Here is a 20,978-nt window from a genome sequence, read left to right as displayed (position 1 = left end):
CTGTATAATTTGCACAAACTTGCATAAACTTGCATAATTTGCATAAACTACAGACAGTGACGAATGCGGGCACAACGGTTTTCCATCTTTTTCCTTGTCTGCTTCTTAACAAAGAGTGAGCTTGGATAAAATAGGTAGATCATTCTTGGAGTTCCATTGATGGAGCATGCACCAAATACGCTTAACGTAAAACAAATATTCCGTTTCTTTCTTTATTTGCACAAGTTTTATGCACTCCTCTCGGAGGCCTTTCGAAAATTTAGTGACCTAAGAACCCAAAAATTTAGTAAGTTTAATCGATATATACGACAGTTTTTACACATGGAAAGATATTTCTTACTTCCGGTAAAAACTTCAAATCTTAGCGTCGGTCAACGGCAGCAAAAACGCAAAAATTCTAATACAGTATTATTGAAGCCTGCTATCCGAATTCGAAGCAGGTCAAACGTAACAGGTGGAGTTTCTGATTAGATGATCAGTCAATTAAGGATTACGTGGAAATTTCGAAGATCTCTTGGTTTTAGATTTTAGTCTTCGTAGACATAGGGTGAACTGGCTATGAGCGACTGCCGATTACTGTTTTCGGTGACCGTTTCATACGCTGCCAAAGAACGCTGGTAGGGCTGCTCTGCATTGTCGACCAGACGATAGTGAACTAAAATATCGTCCTTGTACACTGAGGCGTGGCAGCGTAAAGAAATCCTCACAGCACGATACGCGAATCCCAGAATCAGAAGGCCAGTCGTAACCGGAAATACAAGGTACATCCAAAGATTCCAACCAGAATACCATCGCATTTCTCCTCCGTGGATACTAACGGTTACATCTGCTATGATCGCCAACACATCTTTGCTGGATATCACTAGCATGACGACGTTTAATAAGGCCGTCCAAAGGAACATGGTGGCACGGACTGATCCCGCGCGCGATCGCTTTACCACGACCTGTCCAAGGATTCCGGTGCTGAGTAGGACAAACATTTCGTTTAATTCGATTAGAAGCAGCGCCATGAGGCTAGCGTGATTGGAAATTCCTGGAATAGCGATGATATTGAATGTAAAGTGCAATGAACGGCAAATGCAGTTTCTGTCATCTTCCCTACATTTTAAGAAATTTTGAAATTTTTTTATTTTCCAAAAACGCCATGAATACTTCGGTAAATCTTACATATGGGCTCCCAACAAATTACAGTCGCACATCTGGGCTCCCCGATAAATAAAATAAAGCCGTTTTAAAAGCGGGCAGTCCACGTATTTGACTGTAATGTGTTGGAAGCCCATTACTATATACACTATACAGTATAAGATTTATCGAAGTAAGGATTTTGTTAAGCTTTCTCTTCACTGCGATGCGCTTTTAGCATAGAAGATTTTAAAAAGATTGTAACTAATATTGTAAGAAGGTCTTATAATAATCTAGCTTTTGGTGGACGACTATACGGTTAAACGTCTTGTCTATTTTACTTTGCCCTATTATTTTAGCAACAGAACTTGGCGCGCACAAAAGGTTTTCGAAAAATGCAAGAATACAAATATCTTTTTCTTATTGCGAGATAAAGCAATGCAAACTGTCTTTCTTATGCGCGAAAGTGAAGGTTTCATATAAGTATAATATGTACATATATGAAATCAGAAATACGTACAAGACTACAAGATAACCTTCTTTAATAAATCTGCAACTGCAGTTTGAAAACAAAACGATGATATGAGGTCTTTGACACGAATAAATTCGATTACCTTGCAGTAAATAGAAAGAATTACATATTAAAGAGTCACTATGACAAATTTTATAGGTACTGTCTTACTGTAACTCTTTTACCGATTAAATTCCAGGTAACCGCAGCAATTGTCATCAAGCCCAGCAATATTTCACCTATAGAGATCCAATACAACTGGCGCAGACCCGGCAGGATTAGCCATTTCTCCTCCATGCTCAGGAATGACAAAAGTTGTGGTACGTTTCAAGCGTTGTCGATAAAAGGAAGGGCTTTCGGAGTTTGACTGAATTTCTTCTGCATAAACTGTTTTGACAGAAATTAGGCATCTTCAGATTATTTATAATGAAAGTGGACTAGAAGGCTGCTGCATTCCACGACAGATGACTAACATGTAATCAGTCAAAATGAAACAATCAGGTCTTGCTGTAAAAGGTACGAGGACAGATATGAAAGTAAATGTACGCGAGGCAAAGGGTATTGTGTTTGTTATCACACCATGGCTTGAAAGGTATTGTTTTCTGTTTGATCACTCCTTTTTGCATGGTGATCGCAGTGACCTCTGGTACGTACTGCCGCCACTCATTCACAGAAAGACAGATACAGACAGTAGAAACTCCCACTGACTTCCATATGTATTGGCTTTTGCACCTGAGGGATTTTTTAAATCGAACACTTGGTTTGTTGCGGTTGATGGACAGAAAACAGGTCAGATATAATACTGTACCACGTGAAAATTTGATTTTCGGTTCCTTTCGCACATGTACAGACATTAAATTATGTATGGAAGCAGTAAAACTGGTTGTAGCCAAACGATTACTACAAGGATGTTATCATGTGGGAATGTGGCATTAGGTATTGTACCGAATTTCTTCCTTCGGGTGAAATATGTCTGTACATATGGCAAGTTACATAGCATTTCCTCACAAGCCGAGTAATAGTCGAACTCATAAATAATTCTAAAGCAACAGGGAATGTGGCCGTAATTTGGTAACGAAACTAAGTCAGTCTTGCTACAGCAGAAATTTTCGATATTCTCGAAGACTTCCCTTGGATTCCTCAGAAAACCGGTCGATATTCTTTTCGTTCTGGTGGTAGTTGAAATTTCGTCTGCACGGTATGTCCTAACCGTTTATAACGTCTTCGTAAGCCGGTGGTGGCCCGCATGAAACTGCCTGCGAAAGGCGCTCTTCAGCAGCCACCTCGTCCATTCCCCGTTCCTCTCCGAATTCCTCCTCTTCGTCGGCCATGGTGAAAGCTTTATCTACGCAAACAACCCTGTAACAGCGATTGCAGATCTTTATGGCGCGGTACGTGGTGCCCATGATCACCAAGCCGAGAACGATCGGAACAACATTATAAGTCCACATAAGTTCATCCAAGACAAATTCGTCACGGCGCAGAAATCTGCGGGTCTGCCAAACTACTTGGAAGAACACCGTAATGCTGGAGTGCGTCAGTACAATGACGTTTAGTAAAATTTCCCATAAGAACACGGTGGCTTGTGGAATCCCAGCGCGGGACCGGCGAATGGCGTGCTGTCCGGTGATACCCGTGCAGAGTAGGATTACGGCCGTGGTTACATCCACCGTCTTATACAGCATATATTCGAAATTTATCTGGTCGCCTGTACCTACAAAGTACATCATAGGAAATTTATGACGCCGGTATGTCACAGCAGACAAAGCTTGCGTGTATGCACGGATGCGAATAAAATGTAAACCATCGTGTATGGATTACGATCTCACTCATCTCAGTCAGACAATCACACGACAGCTACATCATACGCCAAAAATCTGGTACTATTAGGAAATACTTAAGTGTTTGTTTTGATGAGCTCTAACTGAACAAAAAATTGAAGTTCATGTAGAAAGAATTTAAAGCTTTTACATTTTCAAAACTTCGTAGATACTTATTGTCAAGAGAAGTAGAGAAGCCCGCTGTGAGAACCTAGTGGTCTTTTGAAACGCTACCATAATAAATTTCATACATAAAAATCTTAAAATGTTTATCTCAAAATGTTTAGAAAAATCTTAAAATGTTTAGCCCCAGCAGGCAGGATCTTCCGATATGACTAACAAACCTGAGAGTCTCTTACGTATTATATTCCACACTTCGAAGGCGCTCCAAATCAACCCCAATACAATTTCCACAATAGTAATCCAAAATAACTTACGGAGTGCTGAGGTAGCCAACCATTTTCCTTCCATGACAGTTTTTGTGGAGATCATAAAATTGATCTAACTAACTGGCAAATTGCCGGTAGGCAATCAACTTCGGAAATTTTTCTTTTCACCTGACTGAACAATGTATGCTGAAAGCGGTCCTCTACACCGGTTTGCGTCAACAGAAATTTGATAAACAACAAATAACGCCGTTAACGATAAGCCCATCCTATTACTAAGAAATCTGACCGCAGTCTTCGCTACCAGAGCATGTCTGCTAACCCATAGCATTTGCTATTTGATAACGTTATTTCTAAACGGCAAGCGCAGCAAATGTTGGGTTAAATCTGTTATCTGCGTACGTTTCCGTAATGAGCAGACTACGGCAGCCATTCTGCTAATCGGTTTTGTTTGCTTTTGCGTTCGCTGATAAGAGGTCATCTACAAACTATTTAAACAGTGCGCTAGCGGGTGTTTTTCGCGTGTAAAATCGTGCGTTTGAATAACCAAACTATGTACATACAGTACAATGGAGCAGGGTGTTGTGTTACAATTATTCGCCATGACCTTCGAAATACTTCCGGTTTACCGGCTTTCGGCGGCCAGTTTTACCGAGTAACTTAACGTGCAATCTAAACCAAATCTAATCCAAACAATCTCGTTTTTAGTTCCGAGTTATAGGTTTCAATTCCTAACATCTAACCTAGGATATTCTCTATTTTAATTGCAATGTTAGATGTCTGTACAGAGTTGGACAAACAACGTTATAAGTGAAATTAAATAAAGTGTTCAGCTTAGAAAACCTGCAACAATTCCTAATTTTAATTAAAATCAGATCAAAAGTTTGCACATACTGAGAGAAAACCGCTTCACCCTTGATGTAAGAGTATATATTGCGGCTGGATGCCCATATTTTGGTGGTGATGGAGAAAGAAGACCTTGGCCAGTGCCGCTCTACAGTAGTATAGGCTTCTGGCGAAGGCTGCGAAGCTATAGTGTATAGCTTCGCCAGAAGCCTGTACTAGTGTAGAGCGGCACTGCCTTGGCTCTATAAAACAGCCAACTTTACGTTGCGCATTATGCCGTAAAGCCGATGCAAACGCTCTACTTAGGCCTTTTTCAGTGTATCGAGTGAGGGCGGTTGAAACCACAAGAAGTGTTTGTTGCGGGGAGGGGGTTTCAAATGTTTCAAATGTATAGCGCGCTTAATGACGTTTCGGTTTTAATCAGATTCGTGTTATTACCCATGAATTACATACGTATTAGCAACAGCAACATTAATAACGCCCATGGTTGTGGTCCAACTTAGCAGCACAACAAACTAAAAAAACGAATGCGCCGAAATTTGTTAGACGTCACGGGGCGTTGATTCCAGGGGAGGGGGGAATTTTAATTCAAACGCCGAAATTGTTTATGCTCGGACGTTAAACCAGCAAACCATAGAGCCATCTAAATACAGATTTCTAAAATTCTGAAGCAAGGACGAGTTTTAACGCTGCTGAAGGAATATTTTATGAGTTTTGCTGTGATTGAGAGTTTTTAACGAATTAGCGAGATGAACATTACAGCCAGGAAAGGGCGACAGCTTATGCAATCCGTTGGCGGCGGCCGTATCCAGAGTTTTGAAGAAGTTGTCCGAACCTGGCTACGCCTTTCTACAGCACCACTGTGTACCCCATCGCGAACAGTGTCATCACTTCCTTCGGTGCCTTACAGCGATCACACTGCTCCTTGGTTACAACGGAGGCATCAGCATGGTCTGTTGCGTTCAGGCAGTTATCTAACATGGTAATCGCTATGTTCAAGTATTCTGGACCATGTGCCTGTCGCCTGTCCCAGGCGTCGTTGAGCAGCCCCGACCAAGATTCGACCTGCGCACTGGGCCAGGCACCCCGCGCAAACTTGAACAGCACAGCCTGTTCGGGATGGGTTCCACAGATGACCTTTTGGACGCAGGCAGCAGAGTAAAAGATATTCACCAAGAGCGGCGACGTGCAGCAGGGGTGGATGACCATGCTCGGTCTACCCTCGTCACAGTACGGTATAGCTGTCAATAAAGGCGTACTATTATAGTGTACCGTTTTAGACGTGACTTTGTAGTTAATCAGCTTGAATTCTAATTGAAGCCAGTGTTACTTAAAACTAGTTTAGTACCCTATAATCCTTTTTCCGTCATTCACTCAAACAACCGGTGTTCCAGCCACTTGTGTTGGCTGACCCACACAATCTTACGCTTAGAATTAGGTGGCTACGCGTTTAAGCGCTAACAAAATGTAGCGGAAATAAAAAATGTACTGTATAACTTATTAGTGAAATACACAAATGTGCGCATGTTTCATGGTGGAATTACGATGTCACTTCACTTACTTGTCCCTGGTTTCTTTGGATCACGAACATAGCCGGGTGTTTGGGTCCAGTTCCCGTCAAAATCATATAAATAGCTCTTGTCATTGATATCGTCCCTGTTGATCGTCTCCAACTTCGGTAATTCATCATTTGGCGATTTGCAAGTCTTCCAGAAACGGCTCAGAGCGTACATCTTATATTCACATGCCATTTCTCTGTAAATATCCGGGCAACACGCACAGTCCCTGTCGGGGGTACACGTAGCGTCCCTCGGCTTTTCCGAGCACGTTTCTGGAGAGCACATAGGCTTGACGGGGCGGGAACACTAAACAAGCAGAACGACCATACGGTCCATACCAACACTTTTCAGGCGATAAGTAAAAACGAAGCATCTTAAGCATTTTAGCTTGGATAGCTTATTCAGCGCTAAAATCGAATTTGTAGCTTTGGCACATGATGAAAGGCCTTTATTACAGCTGTGACTGGGAAGTATGCGGTCAGCAGGATCGAAAAAAACACTGCATCGGAAACTTAGTTGAGGAGGCAGTCATTCGTCCCGGAGTAATGAACAACAGCAGTACATAAGTCCGAAGTATAATAGCGTAAATAGCCTGCACTGTATGGGTAGACCTACAGTGTAACGACCTACAGTGTAACTGACATGGTACGTTGCATTGACAGCACTTCCGGATTCCGTTGATGCGGTACTCAGTTCGGCAATCTTCGGCTTATTACAGTCACTGTAATCTGTAGCCGCTATCTTCGTAAACAGTTCATCTCGTTCCGTGCGACTGAGCGAGCACTGCGAAAAGTACAAAGAATAACAAAAACCTGGTTCCGGAAAATTTGTCCCGTTTCCGGTTACTAGTGTAAGGAGGAGTGGCCTCTCCGTTCACCCGCGCACTGGCGGCTGCTAGGTTGTTTTGCTGTTTTTGCCGTGTTTTCTCCATCTACCAGATTCTAAATCTGGTAGATTCTTCAGTTGCTAGATTTCGTCGTCTGAGCTGGATGCTTTTCCCTTTTGGCCCCGCAGCAAGGTGCTGCGGAGGCCTTTGATGTGTTGTATGTGAGAGCGATAAAGTGTGCAGTGTGTTGGCGTTCAGTTTCCGTTTCTGTTCGCGCACAGGGGTGAACTAGCCGTTCATCCCCTGTTAGACTAGTATAAAGTGTCACCTCGTAAGAATATTCCATCAGCGTCGGGTCAGGAAAATCAGCGGGACAATATTAATCGAGTTTCCCGGAAATTTTCAATGTCAAAACGTTCGGCATAATGCCGAGGAATAGAAGAACTGTCAACGGCAACATCATTACTAGGCACAACAAGCTACTTTATCGTAACACCGATGTCTGAACCAGATTCCGGGCGGCTTAAATATGAATTATGCTAGCGGCTCTTGGTAAAGGGAGAAACCGGATTAAGGTGCCATTTCGAGTGGTCAGCAAAGTATTTTCTTTAAATTTTGCTCACTTTTTCCAGCTTTCTGGTTGGTTTCAGGTAATCTTGCACTTGAAATATGCACACGCGAGGACCCGACAAAAAACAGCCCACTTCACTTGGCTTTCGCTTGCTGATTTGTTGCATTTCTGTAAACGTTTCCACCACATGTTCTCTTAGCGATAATCCTGCGGTTTTATTCAGATAATGTTTAATAATTTTTAATTTTTGTTGACAGGTGTCGGATCAGAAGTCTGTAATTTGCCAGGATTTACAGTGGAAGGATGGAATAGTTAAATAAAAAACGACCGACGAGTTGCACGTTCTGGGTTGCGGTTTGTAAAGAATCTTCTTGCTGCCTCCAAATACCCGCAAGCACAGCAAAACAGAATTTGCAGAAATTGTACAACAGCAGTTACTTTGCTGTATCGTAGCAGATCGTTACAAAAATTTTCTTTCCCTTTTGGCTTTTTTTTCAGCAAAGTGATCGAGGTTTTGGCGACATACCGATTTGGTTTGACAGCAATGTGTGAGTACAAACTACTGGAATATATCACCAAATATAAATGTTGAAAACAAGTTGCTGATGCGCGAAGAGTGAAATGTTGACCAAACATACAGAACTTAACGTACTGTGAATGGGAAATTTCAATAAAATTGGATGCTGGCTGAATTACAGTATTATAGTGGGCGTATCACCAGGGGCTGCGAACTGCGAGAAGAGGCCCCGGTTCATTTTCTAAAAACTAAAGTGCAGATAGTGTAACTGTCGCCAGCTGCTCAAGTACTTAATCAATTTTTAACAATCGAAATCAATTCGTTGCACTTATGAAGCAATCGCAAGGCGAGCGTGAAGGTTCCGGTTTCTGGATCGTTGCGCAATATCTCGTTTGCAGCGTAGCTATACCGAAAACGAATGTCTTGATTACCTATTCAATTTACTACAACTTCGCTTTCCTGCGCACTGAAAAACGATTTTTCGTAATATTGCGTTGTTCTAGAGGACAAAATGATTTGTGCTACAGGTGGCCATTACAACCATTTGTACGCATCTACAAATAATTTCTAAAAGTCGGCATGCATCGGCAATATGAAGTTGTCCTCAAACAAACGGAGCACCCAGTGTTAAACAACAAAACCGATAAGAAATTACCTACACCGTACACACTCACAGTACGTACTGAGCCAAGATAAAGACTGCGCAGTCTGCATAACATCTGTTCTGTCTAACGCATGAAAGCAGCACAAAAGATTAAAGACCACTTATAAATGGCAATTCGCTTGGAACGCTATAACATACAGAAAGATTTTCTTAGCGCGTTTCGATAGTTAGCCCGTGCCTGAATCATGAAAACAAGATCTAGGTAGGTGAACTTCTAAATTATTCAGCCGGCCCGTCGATATTCTTGTTCGTCATGATGATTTTGTCCAGCGTTTATAACGTCTTCATACGTCGGTGGCGGCAGGCTGTGTAAAAGTGTCAGTTGAACGTGGCTTTCGCTGGGCGTCTCATTCGCCACCATCTCCACCCGGCATTCCTGCGCTGCATTCCCGACCATGCTCAACGCTTTGTCGATATGAGCAGCAGCAAAGCAGCGTACGTTGATCCTTAAAGCGCAGTAGGTAATGATTATTGTCAATAGGCCGAGGGCAATCGGAATAATGCGGTTTAGCCACATAATATCGTCCAGCACAAGTTCCTCCGGCAGAGAGAGCAGCCGTCCTATGATCATGAAAACCGCTATGATGCTAACTGTCAACACGGAGACGTTTAATACGATTCCAGCCAGGAACCAGGCCGTCGGTGATTTTCCGGAGCGGGATCGCATGATGGCGTGCTGGCCAATGATAGCGCTGCCGGGTTCAGTTATGCTTACATATTCGATCGCCCTTGCCAGAACAAAGCGGGAATATCGATAATCGCTATAACCTTCAACGATAAGAACTGATGGTTAATGAAGGCATTTTATATCTCTCTATATAGTATTTTATATCTATCTACCCGTAGAGACCTTCAAGTGGCCACCTATGTTAAGTCAATGGACGACATACCTTCAAGTGGCCAGGCATCAGTTATTTGGCCCCAGAACCGATTTTCTTCCCGTTTTTTGGTACAGCGTGTTCAGCTAAACTTGCTCTTCACAGAGTACTTGAAAATTTCCAAATCGGTTGAACCGTTTTTTAGTTATTTACGTTGAAAAAAACCAGTGACGAAACGCTTAAGCCACGCCACGAGAGCCACTACACTACGCCAGCTTATTTCACTTATCAACCACACATGTGCGGGTGCAGCAAGCACTCGCTTTATATGAGCGGATATGAGCACATTGTCGTACTGCTAATCGGTGTCTATTAACCTGTCAATTTTTATTTTCACTAACCTGTGATTTTTCACTTGCTCAATAATTTGTGATTTTTTTTGTTTTGATTTCTGTTTGTTTGGTAAATTTTAATGACTTTTTTAAGACATAGTTTGATCCCGGTTGCCTGTGTGCTCATATCCGCTCATATAAAGCGAGTGCTTGCTGCACCTGCACATGTGTAGTGGCTCTCGTGGCGTGGCTTAAGCGTTTCGTCACTGGTTTTTTTCAACGTAAATAACTAAAAAACGGTTCAACCGATTTGGAAATTTTCAAGTACTCTGTAAAGAGCAAGTTGAGCTGAACATACTGTACCAAAAAACGGGAAGAAAATCGGTTCTGGGGCCAAATAACTGATGTCTGGCCACTTGAAGGTACGTCGCCCATTGACTTAACATAGGTGGCCACTTGAAGGTCTCTACGAGTAGTATTGCCAATTTTTGCAATTGCAAGCGGCCAACCCGATTAACGGGACTTCAGTGTCTGGTCGGCACATAAGTAAACAACATAAGATTGTCAATGGATAAACATTACTAATTATATTGTTATATTATAGCAGCGAATATCTATGCAAATACAACGGGCAAACGCGATTTGTGTAATGGGTACGCTCCCCTATCAGGATAGCATAGAGGAAGGTTTTCTGTTATAATGACGTTCTGTTTTGGTACTAAGTTTGTACTTGTACTACGATACTTATTAAAGGTTCTCATTCCATTATTATTATTATTATTACGTTAAGAACAGACAACCGGATTCATGGGACGTTAAAATTTTTAAGGTTTTAAAATCGAAACTAGGCACCGCACATATCGATACGCAAATTATTACATAACGATGGTGTGATAATCGTTTTTGTATAATAATTATTACAAGCTGGTATCACCATTATTATTTCGCTACAGTCAAACAAGAATCTACATTTTTAATTTTAAATTAACTGAATTGGCTTAAATCATAGGAATTTAGATAGAGCCTATAATTATAACAAGGTAGGTACGATATCGAGAAAAATAAAAATTTTATGTGTTTTAAGGTAGTAGTGCTGAGTGCATGACGTCTTGTACGGCCAATTTGAAAACCCAAGAAAGCATCCATAAACTGTATCTCGTACAATTTAGTGAAATTGTGAATTTCTTACAGAACCCTTTCCACATAATCAAACAAGTCGCCAGGACTCCTAGTATAATCTGCACCACAGAGATCCGAGATAGCTGCTTGAGATCCCATGAAGTTAACCATTTTCTCTCCATGGCCAAACATTAAGAAATAATAAACAAACAGCCTTATTGAATTTTCTCCGTTCACGAACACAGCTTTTGCACTTTATGATGAAAAATTTTTGCTTGCGCTGATTTCGGCACGTAATGATATTTTACATGGAATGGTTTACGTTATCGTACTAATGATAATGATATGCCCATCCTGTTTGTGACGAATATGGCTGGTGTTTCTGCTATCAACATTTACACGGCGACCCGTAGTATCGATTGCTGATAACGTTTTCTGTCACGGTCAGTGTATGGAGGCAGGGAAATTTGCATATATGCGCGCTGTAAGAAAGAGTGTATGGCACATGTTCACATCCGTTCTGTTCTCCATTTTGTTTTTATTTGCTTCCAGTAATTTCAAAACCGAGCATTTTTTTAACTACTTCCAGCTTATGTATCGTTACTGATCTTATTCCAATTAATTTTTACGGCCGCTAAACTTTAGTATAAGGCTATTTCAATTAAAATGGAAAGTGAAATTAGGATTTCTGGATTGCCCCCATTTTGCGATATTTAATGAGCACCGAGTGGAGATGCATTGTGGATAACGTTTTCATCATTTGAATAGGATTGTACAATGTAGGACTAAATGGTCGCATAGCCCCATACCCAGCATTCTGTACGCAAGCGGTGCAGTGCACTTGTACGAAACGGATATTTTGAACTCAGTCGTACAGTGCACTGCGCTGCATTCGTACTGAATGTGGAGATGTTGGGTATGCGACCATTTTGTCCTAAGCTGTAAGTTTATGTGAGTACAGATAGTCGCCAAAAACAACCACGTGCATTTTACCGCAAACGTCCTATTATACGAGTATAGTTTCATTGAAATTGTCTATGCTTAAACAAGAGACACCACAGCTGCTCTATATCACATGCGCCATTTGCAAATTTGCGCATCAAACAAAATAAGGACAACGTGGCTGGCGGTAAACACAAGAGTCTCCAACCCAAAGTGTCGCTGACAACAGCACTTTTGGGTGATTGTTCGAACGTCATATTGCCAGCCGGAATTTCAAGTATGCGTACGCAGCGACATAATTATCCAGTTTATTGCTATACAGCAGCCCGTTGCACGTATACATACTGACAGCAGCAGCAGCAGCCGCATAGCTTCTGTCATTGCAGTTAAACGTTGCACAACTTGTTATTCACAATGCGCGTATCTGTCTTATCTTTATTTCTTGCTATCGGAAGCTGCTATAGCCAGTGTCCCAATGTGCCGATAAATCCACCAGGACAGCCCATCAGAGTGGAAGCCGTAAATAATTTTTTTTGAATTTCGTGATTATTGTTGTTTTATTCGGCAGATTAAGGAAAATCTTTATTTTTTTTAGACAGCGGGAATTTGGTATGAATACCATTTTCGTAACGGCCCAGACCCTGCCACAGATGAATCCGGCCAGAATGTTGTAATGAATGTGACCGTACGCGATGCCCTCCCTGGCGGTCGGCAGCCCAGTTACGTGGTGACGCGATATTACATGTTTCTATCGGATTCGGATCCCAAGAAAGCGGAGTGTGCGTCCATTAACCAGCTGGGCAACTGGACAGCGGATGGTGTGCGGCAGACGCTTTCGGATTTTGGAGATGGCACAATTGGTACTAGTACAGATTTCTAATTTTCTAATAATTTTTTTATACATATTATTATTTTATCTATTGCTTAATATGGTCTGGCATTGCACTTGCAACTTTTGCATTATTGCTGTCCTCTTTTACAGAGAACGTTACTTATATAAATCTTTTTACGGACTATAATCTGCTACAAATCTTGTACCGGTGCCAGACGAAGAATGCCGATGGAAAGCGCTGCGATCTCCCGTACATGTGGATCAACACCCGCGTGCCACCGCCTCAGCTGAAAGACTACCAGAAGCAATACATAGAAGCGGCTTCCAATTACTACTTGGGTCAGGTGTGCAGGAAATTCTCCGATACCAGCGCCACACCCTATGATGTTACGCTCACCAACAACTGCAACGTAGATCAAGGAAAACCGGCACCCAGTGCGAATTTCGCTGTCGAACTAAAAAAGTTTGGTATTAAATAAGCAGGTCATGCGCTGTCAACTATACGCAACTACGGCCAGTGCTTTTACTTGTCGGGCATGCGTTGTGCTTTGACCTATCACTCTGCTTGGTTTAAGTTGTAGCAAATGCATGTGGTTCCAGAGTTTGTTTCTTAAGCAGTTTTTGGCTGCACTGTTAACTGTCCGTTTGCTGCGAACCTTCAAATTTAGTGTAGAAACTGCTGGTGTTGCGCTTGAATAACACATTTCTCACGCACGAGAACCCGTCGTGAAACAAACGACCTGTAACGCGGAGCAAATTAAAAACAATCAATCCGCTACAATGTAACGTCCAGCGCTTCGTTTATTTGCGCTTGATTTAAGCAGAATACCGTGGTGAAATCCAGTACAAGCCCTGTGGCGTTTTATGCCGTAGACTACAACTGACCGATTCGCACATTACGTCAAGTCACATAGCACGTGGACTTTGGCGTGACCACGTGTAGATCCATGATGTAGCCTAGTGATTTATTGAATCCAGGCCTGTTTGAAGCTATGCCCTTGACGACGAATTGGAAGATCTTTTTACTGCTTAAGCACGCAGACGATAAATATCTCAGCTGATTTTTTTTAAATGAGTAAATATTTACTTTCAAGTCGGCAGTCGGCACTTGTTATTGATTCTGGATGGCTAATATCAATAAATATTATCTGAAGATGTTGGCATCAAATGTTTCGGTCCTGGGGATTACGTTGGCAGAAATAGCACTGAGAAAATCAAACTGAAAACGGTGCAAGTAGCCATTTGCGTAGCCAGAATAGCAATATCTACAATTTTTTGAGCGGCAGCGGATCTTTGTATTTGTGGGTGGGGCCACTTTGCTATCGAGGCGTCTTCCTTGTATACTTGTACCAATAATGCATTAATTTGTACATTGGACAAGTGCGGTAACGCAGACCTGCGGGTCCGATCATGCCATGATAATAGTGTAATCGTGCCGGTGATACCCATCACTTTTCCACTCAGTGTACAGAGAAAATGCGAACAACAGTACCGAAGTACTCTATCTGTAGTCAGTAGAAGCTGCCTGTGATTCGACACGGCCAGGCACGCTCGGCTTCCGGAAACAGCGACCACATTTTCCTCAAGCTTGATTTTATCATAACTGACGCCACTTCCTCGAAAAACAGCTTTATTTGCAACAGCGTCCTGGGCCATCGCTATTAAACGTCAGCGGTGTCTTGGAAAAAATTTTCTGTGTGTTGGAACTAAAATTCCGTCGACAACTTGTCAGCAACCAAGGCGTGCCTTTATTAAACCGTGAATTCTTCAGCAGACTGGATAATGGAGGCAGAAGATTGGAAATGGCAACTGGAAAACTTGCTCTGGGCTTTATATGGGGAAATACTACTGGGAATCGTGTCGGCCATCTACTTAGTGGTGCGATCATTATGTAAGAAATCGACAGTCTTATTTATCAAGATCAATACATTTATATTAGCCTGAGAGTCTCAATATGCTCTTTGCATTAATTTTATTGTGGGATTTTTATATCAATTTGTTTATTTTATAAAGCTTTAACTACAGACTTATTACTACAGGGGTCTTGACAACCCACAGCCTTACATGCATAACGCTATACATACAGGTGGGTATGCACTATGCAGTAACACATTTCGAAAGGCAGTGTATTTCATGCACCCTGTACTGAGCTGACAGGTCGAATTCATGCATATTTTTGCAAAAGGAGACTCGAAATAGTGACGCAAACTACGCAATAAAACGTTAGTTCTTACCTGCAAGCTCAGTTGCACCATGCATGCGTGCCTTTCATTCATTAATAACAGAATTTTATAAAATAAACTTAAGATTACAATAATGAGAAGCGTTAGGCGGAACCTATCGCGTGATTAAAATCGTGATCAGATATTGTGATTTGCAACACGCTTAACTCGGTTGCCTCAATAAAGAAGTCGAACCAGCAGTATGTGCTTTGTAATACGATGCCCGAGATTTACAATTCATCATGTACGACGATCGCGTCTGCAATTTCTTATCCTGAGAACAGGTATTGCATAATTTGCATTTATTGCAGTTTGGTGCTGCCAGCTCAATCTCTTCGCTGGACTTTCAAATGCGTACGAGGCGATTGCTGTAGCAATTTTACTCTGTACCGGCTGCTATGGACTGTACGCAATCTGGCGAGCCTGCCCCGGCCCAGCACGGACTACCATGTTCCTATGGACAATTGTACTGAACATCATCGTCCTGACAATGTTCAGCACCCTGGTGTGGTGGACTATATCTTGGGTGATGTGCATGTTTTTCCGTGGTGAGGCAAGCTCAGTGGACGCGACCATATGGATGCACGTCATAATTCCTCTTGCCCTCGGCACACTGAATATGGGGATCGCGGGCGGTGCTGCAAGGATCACCGTGGACTGTTATTCGGCCGCAGTGGAAGAGCAAGTAATCCTTACCGAGACCAACCGCTTGCGCGCTGCGACTGCTGAGCTAAAACGCGTAACGGAGACGGCGCGGGAGGTGACTGAAAAGATCCTTCAACGGCAGATTTTACCCAGTTCCCCACCTGCTTACGACGACATTAAGGCAGTAGAAATGTAATTCCGACCGTCCGATGCGAAAATACTGGCTGGGAAGTTGGAAACGATTTACTCCTTTATGATATATAAATCGTGTAATACAAACCGCTTTCCTTTTGGGGTGTTATTTTATTTGTAACCTTTGATGTGTGTTTAAACACACCCATAATTTCATCTGTTGAACCTTATCAACCGATGTTTGGCAAGTCTCTTGCTTTTATGTGCGTTGGAACTATTTACGAAAGCTCAGATTATTGGGTTAGGTTTTTCATCTATTATTAAAGCGTTCTAGTGTTATGATGTACCATTTTAGAAGCTAATGCTCCTCGCATCCCGTAATTAAGTCATCCCCATTCGACCGAAAAAAGAATTAACCGGCTTTATGCCCGCTGTGGTGCGCAATGGAGATCATACGGCGCTATGAGCGATTACTGTATATCATTACTACTGCTAAACAGGAGAAATTATTTATCTTGACTTTTTATTGCACGAATACATTTAGATTGGACGATGATAACAGCGGTCACAACGCGCCGTCAAATCGAGCTTCGCCGTCGGAACAAACCAAGTTCGGGATGGATTCAAAGATTGAAGGCGCTTAGTGAAGCGCAAACCTTCTATCGTTTCCTTTGGTAGCACTCGTTTTTCTGGGTCTTCTTCAGTTTTCAGCTCACAAGGCCGCTAAAAATTATCACGATTCGCATCCGTTGTTGTCAAAAAACAGTGCATATACATGTAGTAAAATCCCGGAAAAAAGTACCGCAGAAACGTCTACAGCGAAAATCAAGTCATAACATCCAAATGCCGCTAAATGCCAAATAATAAACATTTACACAACTGAGGGCGCGTTTTTCGGACCACGTCGAATAAATGCAAGATGGCGCCCACAGAAAGGTCAACCAATAGCTTGCCGAGGGGAGAGATGCGGATAAATCGGAAACATTCTATTCGCCAGCGTTTCTCTTGACTGCGTTAAGCAAAGTTAGCGATAGATCGCAAACTGCTATTGTCGGTCATCCACAGCTTGTTTAACCATGAATTCGAGATTGCCCTAGATTCTGTGAGCCCGTTCAAACGAGATTATTTGTCTCACATGATATTGCAGTGCAAAATAAATTTGCTTGTTCAGCAGTGTCCTTCATTACTCTGTACAAAAAAGATTCCAGCACAATATCATTAGTATTCCTTTCAATTCGTTGAATTTTGGAGCCATGGACAATCAGCCTGACGTGATCGTGAGAGAGATTACAACACGCGGGACGGTCCGCTTCACTCTGCAGTGGACGATCGAAAAACTTCAGTTTGCTGCGCAATAAGCCCGACTGTCTCTACACCGACGGGATGACCTTGAAGGAACTCGGAGCGGAGAGCGATCATCCAGCGCGCTGGCGCATTGCGATCAAACCGTGCTGCCGCAGCAATGTGATGGACGAAGAGGTCAAATCCCTGGGCGTGTTTCTGGCTCTGACGGATGATGACTGCACGAGATTCACGGGACAGCAGGAAATCAGCGCCGAGTTCGACTTAAGGTATGCAGCCAGTGGTCATTCAATTTAAACTGAAATGTACATGCTGTAATATCGTGTTTAAGCAGTATGGTTAATGATTCAGCGCTAATCTAGGCTGTTCATTTTTAATGTCGGATCTACGTGATTTGTCACTGCGCTAATTATAGTGTACATAGTGGCCATTATTCTATTCTTCCATTCGCGCCAGTTGCTCCACGTGAACAGTGCAAGTACCTCTACACGCTGAGCTTGTCGACAGGGTTGTATAGTTAACCAGCAAATATGTAGTTAATTAGCAAACAAATCGAAAAAGTTTTTAAAGTTCGTGAAAGCGACAGGGGTATAGACGAATTTGCCCATGTACCGGACTACAAATTTTCTCTTAATAATATTATGCATTTCTTTATAGTGTGTACTCGGGGAAGGCGACGTCTACCCTCCTGCAGAAGGGATCCACTAAAGCAACGTTCACGAAAAAACTTACCGAAGTCGGATTTGATAAGTTGGTTCTGCATACACAGCTGTTCGATGCCGAGGACAATTCCAAAACCTTGCGCGATGACTACATCACGATTACGGCCAATGTTCTCATGTACACCAAACCAAACATCGTCCGACTGCCGGAAACTGCAAACTCACTGAAACGCCGCCAGACATTCGCCGCCAACCATCTACAACGCCAGGCAAACCTTTTTGCGTCAGAAAAGCATGCCTTTGCTACGGATTTTATCCTGTACTCCAATGACGGCCAAGAATTCCGCACCAGTCGCTTTCTGCTGATGGCGCACTCGCCGGTCTTCGCTGCCATGCTGACGCACGATCTTCAGGAAAAGCAACAGTCTCTCTGCAAATTGGCAGACGTTGATCCGGAATGTGTGGAGATTCTGCTGGATTTCCTGTACGGCTGTGGCGTTGACAAGATCACCGCAGCCAATGCAGAGAAAGCGCTGATCATGGCGGATAAATACCAGATGGCAGATTTGCGACGAGCCTGCGAAGATGTCCTTCTGGACAGTGTTAACTCCGAGACTGCGGTGCGCTACTTGATTTTAGCTCATCAGCGCGGGCTGGACGTGTTGAAGGAGGTGGCGCTGGGAGTCATTCCGAAAAATATGAAGAACGTGCTGACGGCAAAAAACCTGGAGGAGGTGCTGCAGTCGCATCCGGATGTGGTGGAGCTGATTATGGAGCACTGCTCCAAGCGTATGCGAACGGCCAATGAATAGTGAATTCGGGTGCACTGGGATAACAATTACACCGTATTTTTCGTGCTATGTTTTGCCTTGTGTCAGGGTGTTTGTAGGCTGTTCTGAACCACATTACGTCATATACATGTATTTTGCCAGAGCATTTTATGCAAATTATCCTGGCTGCTTTTCTCCCCTAATATTTTGTCTTGTTTAGACGCATTACTTATTTACTCGTACTAAGCAATCTGATATCGTTCTAGCTCCAATTTTTTTTGTTTTTTTACCGTGTGCGGAGCCGCATATTTCTGAGCAGAATAAACGTATACGAATTCGGTAAAGAGACCGAATACCGGCATTTCCAATCCTTAAGTGTTGAGAGCTGCCCCTTGTTTGAACGTTTTGCACTTAGTTTATCTTGTTCGGCCAAAATAATTTTTATTTCGTGGAAAACTATTTATTCTTGGATTGTTTCCTGTCGTGTACGTTGCTTTCCTAGCAACTACTGTTTTACTTCACGAAGTGGCTATGCGCAGGAGTTTCGTACTGTGGTGCTGTACTGCGCAACGTACAAGTACGTTACATAGCAACCATAACAAAGTGCAACCGTACCGTACTGATTGCATGACAGAGGGTGGGATATGGTAAGTAAGTACGCTGGATGACAGCATTGCTTGATTGCATAGTTATCCTATAGTTTTTTTTTACCTTCCCTGAAATTTGTGTGGCCCCTGGGGGTCGGGGGGTGTTGGGGGTCCCATCGCTGTCTGATGTAATATCAGGATGCACAAAAAATGATTAGATTTTTCACCACATAATAATATGTGCATCGCACTACGGTACATGCGTTTTGATTTTTTTTACAAGTTTGCAGTGCACATTAATGCAAGCCATCTGATTAGGTACTGTACTGCGAACTACTAGAAACATTACTTACTACTAGCAGGCCCGACCGCTGGATTCCTACTGTCGGTACCTAGCAACATACTAGCGAATTTTAGATTTCACAAAACAAGCTCGACTTGCGGGTAGGAGTTGACGTTACGGGTTGATTTACGTCCGCTTGCGACGTAAGGCGCCGTAACCCAACGTCGTTGGCTGACGCGTAAAAACTATCTGCCTTACAAAAGGTGTCGGGGATCACTGGGTGCTGATGGTGCGGAAAGATGGTTAGCCGTTTATTTAGACTCTCCGCTGCAGGAGAAGCTCTCGGTAAGTACCAGTTCTGTCGGCACCACTGGTCAAGAAAGCCTTGAGATAAACCGGAAGCGAGGACACCGGCATTTTGCTTCCGTGCGTGCAGCAACAAAGGGATGGTCATAACTGTGGAGATCGCATTTGCTGCGGAGCTCAGCAAGTGAAGGTCCGAAGATGTTAAGTTCAATTTCACAAAATAAGGTCGCATTTTAGTGATCCATTAAGTGCCAATAAACTTTGCTTGGCGTTTTTTTTTCTGCCGATGGTGGCAGGAACAGAACTGAAAAAGAGCCGCTGGTGGCAACATTATAACAAATAAATTGAAAGGTGGTTGCAATGGCCAAAAGGGCGTGTCCGTGGTGATGAGAGACAATAGTCAAAGGACGTGTCTGTTTCATTAATTTTGAAAAAGGGGTGACAATAGTTAAAACAGCATGCAAGGGGGTGATAATAGCCATTTCCTTGAATTATTTATAAATGGTGTGCTCAAAATAGTGACGTATCCGAAAGGTATTATATCTGTACTCTCATATATTTAGTATTTTATTTAAGTATTATATTTAGTATTTTATATAGAATGTTTAGCAATTTGAACAATAAAAATAAGCACCGGCTTCGCGTGAAACTTGCAATTGTGTTGTTTTTTTGGCTCTGTACATGATACATCATTCTTGACCTTTAACTTTTACTAAAAGAAATTTGGAACCATTTCTACTAATTCTCAAGGAATTTTTGCTGGAAAAACGCTCGCTGGCTTCGCCTGAAAATTAACAATATTTTGATGTACAGTAATTGCCGAAAATTGTACTCTAATGTTTCTGCAGCGCAATATACTTCACCATCCATTAGGTTTTTTGATTCAAAGTGTTTCGTCCAAACGATTCAAATTTCCCTACCGCACTGCCCCACCGCGACGCTTGAAGGTGCAGTGGTGAATAATTTTTTTCGTATTTGATTTAAGTAAGTCTTTTAATGGAATTTTAAATATGGATAAGTATTCAGAGCATTATCTGTACTAATGCAGTTTCGGTATGGGGAATTTTTATTACAGCAGTTACCAAAAGAAACTGGTGTAAATACTTTAATGTCGATATACGTTTGCTGAGCGCTGATTCAATGCTTTAGGCTAGTAGAACATCCAGTATCTATGTGCACCATCTTTGCTCGTTATAAAAGCTGC

General features: G+C 42.5%; 6 protein-coding genes across 8 annotated transcripts; 3 read left to right on the top strand and 3 right to left on the bottom strand.

The window, feature by feature from the left end:
* Positions 1–185: 185 nt before the first annotated feature.
* On the bottom strand, positions 186–2,101 carry LOC129600419 (uncharacterized). The gene is made up of 2 exons (XM_055498917.1): positions 1,819–2,101; positions 186–1,033 (listed from the first exon to the last, which is right to left on the bottom strand). The coding sequence occupies exons 1-2, from the start codon at positions 1,928–1,930 to the stop codon at positions 528–530; spliced, it is 618 nt and encodes a 205-aa protein (XP_055354892.1). The 5' UTR covers positions 1,931–2,101; the 3' UTR covers positions 186–527.
* Positions 2,102–2,377: 276 nt separating this feature from the next.
* Positions 2,378–4,133, bottom strand: LOC129600412 (uncharacterized). 2 transcript variants are annotated; one of them, XM_055498908.1, is made up of 2 exons: positions 3,798–4,133; positions 2,378–3,347 (listed from the first exon to the last, which is right to left on the bottom strand). In XM_055498908.1, exons 1-2 carry the CDS (start codon positions 3,943–3,945, stop codon positions 2,839–2,841), a joined length of 657 nt encoding a protein of 218 aa, XP_055354883.1. In that variant the 5' UTR covers positions 3,946–4,133; the 3' UTR covers positions 2,378–2,838. The 2 variants fall into 2 exon arrangements, with proteins under 2 accessions (XP_055354883.1, XP_055354884.1); XM_055498909.1 differs by having other exon boundaries at positions 2,382–3,347; positions 3,813–4,133.
* Positions 4,134–8,625: 4,492 nt separating this feature from the next.
* Positions 8,626–11,412, bottom strand: LOC129600410 (uncharacterized). Of its 2 annotated transcripts, none has more exons than XM_055498905.1 (2): positions 11,135–11,412; positions 8,626–9,590 (listed from the first exon to the last, which is right to left on the bottom strand). In XM_055498905.1, exons 1-2 carry the CDS (start codon positions 11,271–11,273, stop codon positions 9,046–9,048), a joined length of 684 nt encoding a protein of 227 aa, XP_055354880.1. In that variant the 5' UTR covers positions 11,274–11,412; the 3' UTR covers positions 8,626–9,045. The 2 variants fall into 2 exon arrangements, with proteins under 2 accessions (XP_055354880.1, XP_055354881.1); XM_055498906.1 differs by having other exon boundaries at positions 8,632–9,590; positions 11,162–11,412.
* An 873-nt stretch (positions 11,413–12,285) lies between these two features.
* LOC129600409 (uncharacterized) lies at positions 12,286–13,635 on the top strand. Its single transcript, XM_055498904.1, has 3 exons — positions 12,286–12,552; positions 12,629–12,893; positions 13,016–13,635. Exons 1-3 carry the CDS (start codon positions 12,448–12,450, stop codon positions 13,342–13,344), a joined length of 699 nt encoding a protein of 232 aa, XP_055354879.1. The 5' UTR covers positions 12,286–12,447; the 3' UTR covers positions 13,345–13,635.
* A 689-nt stretch (positions 13,636–14,324) lies between these two features.
* LOC129600413 (uncharacterized) lies at positions 14,325–16,244 on the top strand. The gene is made up of 2 exons (XM_055498910.1): positions 14,325–14,756; positions 15,399–16,244. Exons 1-2 carry the CDS (start codon positions 14,648–14,650, stop codon positions 15,926–15,928), a joined length of 639 nt encoding a protein of 212 aa, XP_055354885.1. The 5' UTR covers positions 14,325–14,647; the 3' UTR covers positions 15,929–16,244.
* Positions 16,245–17,323: 1,079 nt separating this feature from the next.
* Positions 17,324–18,751, top strand: LOC129600408 (speckle-type POZ protein-like). Its single transcript, XM_055498903.1, has 2 exons — positions 17,324–17,435; positions 17,824–18,751. The coding sequence occupies exons 1-2, from the start codon at positions 17,332–17,334 to the stop codon at positions 18,638–18,640; spliced, it is 921 nt and encodes a 306-aa protein (XP_055354878.1). The 5' UTR covers positions 17,324–17,331; the 3' UTR covers positions 18,641–18,751.
* Positions 18,752–20,978: the final 2,227 nt, after the last annotated feature.

Source organism: Paramacrobiotus metropolitanus, unplaced genomic scaffold, assembly GCF_019649055.1.
Source record: "Paramacrobiotus metropolitanus isolate TYO unplaced genomic scaffold, Prichtersi_v1.0 Parri_scaffold0000176, whole genome shotgun sequence".
NCBI lineage: Eukaryota > Metazoa > Tardigrada > Eutardigrada > Parachela > Macrobiotidae > Paramacrobiotus > Paramacrobiotus metropolitanus.
The sequence above is the reverse complement of the archived record's forward strand: the minus strand, read 5'-3'. Positions and strand labels throughout refer to the sequence as shown.